Source organism: Egretta garzetta, unplaced genomic scaffold (genome assembly GCF_000687185.1).
Source record: "Egretta garzetta isolate BGI_Z169 unplaced genomic scaffold, ASM68718v1 scaffold435, whole genome shotgun sequence".
Taxonomy (NCBI): Eukaryota; Metazoa; Chordata; class Aves; order Pelecaniformes; family Ardeidae; genus Egretta; species Egretta garzetta.
This window is the reverse complement of record NW_009259691.1, coordinates 123162-130066: the sequence shown is the minus strand read 5'-3', so window position 1 is coordinate 130066 and position 6905 is coordinate 123162. Positions and strand designations below refer to the sequence as shown.

Genomic DNA, 6905 nt, shown 5'->3' with positions numbered 1-6905 from the left:
TCCCCCGTGCCCGAAGGGGGGCGCGCCCCCCCCCCCCCAGCTCTGGTCGGGTGCCCTGGCGGAGCGCCTAGGAGAGGCAGTGCATTAGCCTAAAACGAGCCGGACGTCGGCTCTCACAGAGCCCAAGGACCACTCGGGAGTCCTCAGATCTCAGAGCCTGCTCCAGACAGAGGAGGAGCCTGGCTGGATCTCCATGACCCAGTTATGGACCATGTACTTCTAAGAATAACTTTCACATCAAGCGAGGAGAATTTTCTTCTCCCAGCCCCATAAACATATCCCTTACCCTCATTACATTTTTATTAAGACGTCCCTCAGCACAAGTGCCAAACAAACCTTTAAGAGACTTGAATTTCTGCAGCACGCACAGAGCAAGGAGCATGTGTGCGTTTCCCTATCTCAGACAACGCAGAGCAGACACAAAGAGGAACCCTCTCGATAGGATGGATGCCCAAAGCAGCAGAGACCTGGGAAAAGACAGCAGAATAGCAGAAAGGCGCACAGGACGAGAGCCCCAGCTTCTATAACCGAGGGCTGTTCACCAAGACAAAAAAATTGTAGAGAAACCAATGAGGTCAAACATCCTTTCCCCTCATCCACTCGTTTGATAGTAACGATCAAGAAAGTTCGCTTTTGTAAAAGGCAGAGCCGTATCGCATGCCCTGAAAATACAACCCTACCAGCCTTTGTTCAAAGCAGGAAACCCTACACAAATAAAACAAATCTTCAAGGGGGGAAAAAAACAGGGCTTATAACAAAATTTTTCAACAGACACTGAGCTAAAGCAGCACTAGTGGGCGCAGCTATAATTACAGCAAACCTACATAATGCGTCTGAACTAGCTTAGCCCTTTCCCTGCAAGCAGAGAAGCTGCCACATCAGTAACTCCGTTGCTAGGGCAACTGCTTACTTTCCATATCAACTGCAAACTCGTTGCTATGGAGACACATATACAAGAAAAATTCCTCTCTATAGCCAAGGACCAGATGGTAGGGAAGTCAGGGAAGTCATGGGCTAACGGGCTGTACTAAATGGGACACACACTGGAGGACATTCAGATCCGTCCGTTCACAATAGGATTAATCTGAACGACTGGATTCACAGGTCCGGCAGTATAAACAAAGCCAGGGAACTCCCTGTCTACTCCCCATCATGTGATACCTCATACTCTGGCCAACTATTATTAAACTGCTGAGCTCAATGCAAAGAGGTTTGTACAATCAAGGGCTCAGCATTTTCCCTTCTTCAGCCAGGCTCTCTGTCTGGATCCAGGAGATCAGCCCCATCACAAAGTTACGGGAACAGTCGCTCTGTCGGCTTGCCAGGTAAGCCGGATGGCATCGCAGCTCAAGTGGAATAGCAGCAGTGCATAAACAAATCCGAGGAGGAAAAAAAAAAAAAAAAAAAAAAAGTGTTTTCCCGGCATTCCACACCAGACCTAAAAGCACCAGGACAAGGCAAGTTGAAAACTCAAGCGATGCAGCCTGTAAGTCTTTTTTTTTTTTTTTTTTTTTTTTTTTTTTTTTTTCCTTCCTCCTCTCCCCCTCTGTTACAAGGCTCTCGCATCAGGAAACGCAAGCATTCATACACAGGCAGAAAAAGCGGCATACTATTAAATACATATTTAGCTCCATGAATATAAATTAGTAGAACCCAAGATTGAGGAAACTACTGTGCAGAGGGAATTCAAAAAAGCATTAAGTGTTCAGCAGAACTTTTTTTAGAAAAACGATTACTGAAAGGCTACACAAACACTGGAAAGCACAACTATGAGAGGAAAAGCTTCTAGCTTTTCACAATGTGTCAACGCACATCAACCGGCAAATGCCTGCAATTCCCAGCACTGATTAACTCCTTCCCCCCATACTGTACGTGTTTCAGAGCCTATCTTGTTAGCATTTCATAACATGCCATTCGCTAAATGCTTTTTTTCACCCCGTCACAGAAAAAAAAACAGTAAAACAGGCAGACTCCAAACCTGCAATTTACAGAATCTGGCTGCAAAGGGGGAAAAGTGGCATAAAACGATTCCTTGTAGAGGACAGTCCCCCCCTGCCCCAAGCCCCAGCCCAAAACCGGAGACCCCTTCAGATGGACACCTTCCTTCTGAACAGCAGAGATGCTGGCTGCAAGGTACTCAAATCAACCCCAGTGTGCGTATGCACACACACGCAGGTATTTTCAAAGCCAGCAGTTGAAGTTTACTGCTTTCCAAGTCCACAATTAGCTGTCAAGCACCTGATTCAGCAACTCTGACCAAGCGCCAATTCTGCGGTCAGGACTCTGTCTGCCCCGTCCCTTGGCCGGGACACAAGAAAAAAACCAGCACGCGATTTAAACGACCTGCCTTGGTGCATTTTGCGTTTGAGATTCTCATCTCTTTCACCTCAATGCTGGCTACCTGCAGTTACTAGCATCTCCAGGAGATGGAAGAAATTCTGTCTCATAACCTGGGATTTTCCAGGAATGAATAAAACCCCACCTCACTATTCATACATGCAAGGCCTCCCACCACACCTTGTTGTCTAGCTATGTAGCCATGGCTCTAATCACAAATTCGAGACGTAGGTGACGAGTCATTCCTTGTGCTCCGCCACTTCCCTGTGGAGAAACAGCGCGTCGTGGTATTGTTCATACAAGCTCAGCTGACTCCCGGATATTTGACAGATAGACATGAGGACAAGTCCCCCATAGGAAGGAAGCTGTAATCTAAATAGTCAACTGTAAACAGAGGAAGAGGGATAGAACAAAACACCAACAGCAATGTTACACACATGCCTCGCCAGCTACAATATTTTGGGGTTTTTTTAAATGTGTTGTGAGAAGGTTTCTCATGGTCTGGGACAGGATCATAAAAGTCTGGTGTGGCACTTCTTGTTACAGACTCACTTCCAAACAAGAACTTAAGGCTCTGGTTTACACAAAACAAGATCCAGTTTGGGAACAGGTTTTTTAATCTCATACACAATCGTTCACAGCAACTAATTTATAAAAATACCAACATACAGTGCGTGATCACCAATATGTGGACAGTGGATTCTAGGGAACGACATTTAAAAAAAAAAAAAAAAAAAAAAGTCCATTGTTTAAAAAATGAAAGCTCCAGAGAAAATACAGTCAGGTATTCTAAAATGAAAAGTTGCTGGTTTAGGGTAATGTATGACTCTTCCTCTAGAGTTACTTGAGCTCCTATTCCACAGCATTTAAAGTTAAATCACACGCAAAATAGGGAGAACAGCACCACCAACAGAAGTCGAGTTTCAGGGTAACCAGTTACAAGACAATCACAGCATTTACTTCACTGAAATACAAAAGTTGAGTGCATCTATTGTTTCTGCCAGGAGAAAGCGTCCACTTTCTGATCTTCAGCCAATTTTAGAGACAGGCAGTCAGTGATATGATTTTACCCGCTATTTATTTCACTAACCTGTGAGAAGCCCTGTGAAATTATTCTGCAAGCTGATATTTTTATCAGTATACTAGTACTTTGCCAAAGATTCATCCCGACCACTGCTTCTGGAGACAGTCCCCTTTGGAAACTGATACCTGCTCCCAGGCAGACTGACGCGGCAGGCGGCTCTGCGAAGGACTGCCTCCACCGCTCGGCTCGCTTCCCCATTCCCTCACACACCGCTGAGGATTCAGCAACGAAACCAGCTGACAACAACAGAGAACCAAAAGCAAAAATGTGCTCCCCGGGCTCCTGCCACCGCACCAGTCACAGAAGCCACACAAGCCCAGGGAGGGAACGACTGAAATTTCAGTGAATGTAACTTTCACCTTTGATGCCAGACCTATCTCCCCTCTTCAAAGAGTTTCTCTAAAAGCCTGCCTGAAATGAAACGAAGCTTCATCACCAACATTCAGAACTACTTCTGTTTGTTTAAGAGAAAGAGAAGTTTTTTCAGATTACAACACGGAGCAGGGAAAAAGCGATGGACTCTTACATAAGGCATACTCTTTCACTATACATTTGTATAAGCCAAGAACAGCAAGCAGCCTATTTATAACATGATTACATTCATCTAGTATAGCTGGAAACCATTACCACAGCATGATAACTAAAAACAATATTTAACCACTATGCATGAAGACACCAGCTGGGGGGAAAAGAAAAAAACCACACACACCGAGTACTTTCTTACAGATGTCTAGACAATGAATTTAATAAAATCAGAATGAGCCATGCTAAAGAAATGTTGGCTCTCTGAATTTAATGAGCTACGTTACCAGGGACAGCATTGCATATTCTGCATTTCACTGTTACAGACACGTTCTGGGATTAGCAGGTGAGTATTTTCAGAGCCAGATAGGTTTCCACAGCTCCAAACTTACCTGACTTCTGTCTTTGTCCACTTTCTTAAAACACTTATTCAAGGACAGATTATGTCTCACAGAATTTTTCCATCCAGTGGGTGCATTTGCAAAATACGGAAAGTGTTCCAGGATCCAGTTGTATATATCCTTTACAGGCAGTCTTTTGGTTGGCGAGTCCTCAATGGCCATAAATATGAGGCAGCTAAAGGAATAAGGAGGTTTGCAGTTGGGGTTCTGCTTGGCATCGTAGGGCATGTCAGAGTGGGCAGGAGACGGCGGCGTGTCATCACCGATGTCCTGAACGGGGCTAACGCTCCTCAACACCGAGTCCCCAAAGCTTTTCAGCAAGTTCTTGCTCTCGTGTAACCAGTTCAAATTAGTTAGTTCTTCATCTTCCATGGCCCCTTTATCTAATCTGATGGCAGGCAAAGAGAAATCTAGGTCCTCGTCATCGTGAAGTGCCTTTGATAAATCGCTATCTTGGTAACGTTGGCTCAACCCGCTGGGAACGCTAATTCCTGAGCCCTCTGGCTTCTTACTGGGAGGCATGACTGGACCCATTTAGACAGCGTCTCCTGGGAGAGCAAATCCAAAGGGGAGAAAGAAACAGAGAGAAAAGTTAGCTCATAAAAAGGTACCGCATAACGTTTTGACAGCTTTTCCCTAACTGGTCACTCAGCCTTTTTCCATCTGTATTAAAAATGACAGACTCACATAAATACTCATTCACAACTACTGAGTAAAATAATCTAAAGTCAGGACAAGGGAAGAAATTTCAGCCGATGGAGTAAGACGATAATCCCGACACACCTCAGTTCTGCGTGTACGTGAAGCCCCACACAGGAAATCCTAAAGACATGTCCCTTTAGTGGCAAATATGCGTATCAAATAATTGAATACTCCGATTGTATCACTTTAATAAGCATGTAAACCAAATAAATAAATAAATAAATAAAAGAGGGGCTTAAGGCCAGTTGCTTCAGATTAAGTTCAGCTGTTTCACTTTTGAGGCCAGTACAACAGCACCATGATTAAAGTCCCTCTGGCTAAAGGCTGAGACAGACAAGCATCCAATCCGACTACAGTCGCAGTTGCAACAAAACTCAGAAATGACAGCAGAACTTCAAAACCAGCACGGGTGGGAGAAGGGAGGAGGGAAAGCAACGCACGGTAGTTTTGGGACCGGGGCCAAGACACGGGGAAACAAGTGCCAGAGGAATAGAGCGTTTTAGAAACGTATGTAAACAGAGAAGATTTTAACATAAGCTGAACTGTATTTCAAACAAGGTAGAAAAGAGAGTCAGAAAGACTGCTGTGATGCTCAGCAGTGGCCCGGGAAAGGAGGGACGAGCTGCCAAGGGTCCCGAGACAGCAGGCCCCGGGGGGATACCTGCAAGCAGTAATACTTGGGAGGGCCTGAGCCCTTCAAAAGCTGGGTGAAGTTGGGTGCCTGCCCAACTCAAGAGAAGCAGACAAGAGCCCGACGATTCTACTTCAGAAGTAGGAGGCAGGCTCCCTTAGCTTCTCCATACAGTAAAACTGCCAGGATTTAGGTCTCAAGATGCGAACAGCAGTGAAGTAAGAACTGGAAAGAGTTAACAATGGATTTAAAAATGACAAAACTTCCTGCACAAATGTTGAACAAGAGCCAAATGATTCCCTGTACCTAAAACGTATCCTCAGCAGTTCCCTGAAGTCATGCAGTCACACACTCGATCCAGTAAACGAAGGGCAAAAAACCTACAGGTAACAACAGAATGAACCACCCATCTACAGGAAAAAAAGCAGAGCGAGAAGCCGTTCTGGGAAAGGGAAATTATGGACTTTATTCTAGCTGCCACCAAAGGGCAAAAATGAAAAAGTGAAGTTCCTCAGGTCTTTCTATAAACACTTTACAGCAAAGCAGCCATTAATAAAAAAGAAACACACAGAACTTTTATGCACAGAAGCCAGTTAACACACACCATCACCCAACAAGCCCAGCAAACGTGCGTGGTTTTACAAAAGTATCTGGAAGAGGAAAAAAAATACCGAGGCAGATATAAACACCGGGAGGCCAAACTTACGTAGGTCCCACTTCCTAGCTTTCAAGCCAGCGTCCAGCAGGGCCAGAAGGTAAACACGAGCATCACCGGCGTCCGGGGGCACCGGCATCGCCTACCTACGCGGAACACTCAACTTTGACTCCAAATGGAAGTTACATCCCATGAGCTTCTAAACAGGAAAATTATATGATGGCTGACAGTAAAGTAATTTAATTGCACTGTTGCTATGACAACACGCTGCTCTCTTTCTGTTTAATTTGCTTATTTGCCAGTATTCTCCCAAAGGGCCGTATCGCACCATCCCGGCATCGCCTACCTACGCGGAACACTCAACTTTGACTCCAAATGGAAGTTACATCCCATGAGCTTCTAAACAGGAAAATTATATGATGGCTGACAGTAAAGTAATTTAATTGCACTGTTGCTATGACAACACGCTGCTCTCTTTCTGTTTAATTTGCTTATTTGCCAGTATTCTCCCAAAGGGCCGTATCGCACCATCCCTTTTTTTGTCCCTTTCCCTCCTCTCCGGGCAGCGGTCCT

At 45.0% G+C, this 6905-nt stretch overlaps 1 protein-coding gene across 6 annotated transcripts in view; it reads right to left on the bottom strand.

The window, feature by feature from the left end:
* FOXN3 (forkhead box N3) overlaps positions 1-6905 on the bottom strand; it is a 141496-nt gene that overhangs the window by 131835 nt on the left and 2756 nt on the right. For 3 of the 6 annotated variants that reach the window (XM_009638854.2, XM_035894270.1, XM_009638855.2), the window contains exon 2: positions 4336-4892. In XM_009638854.2, coding sequence (XP_009637149.1) covers positions 4336-4878 — 543 coding nt within the window. In that variant the 5' untranslated portion in view covers positions 4879-4892. Of the gene's footprint in view, positions 1-4335; positions 4893-5983; positions 6058-6383; positions 6630-6678; positions 6890-6905 lie in introns of those variants that run through there. The other 3 variants (XM_035894268.1, XM_035894269.1, XM_035894267.1) reach the window with 3 other exon arrangements.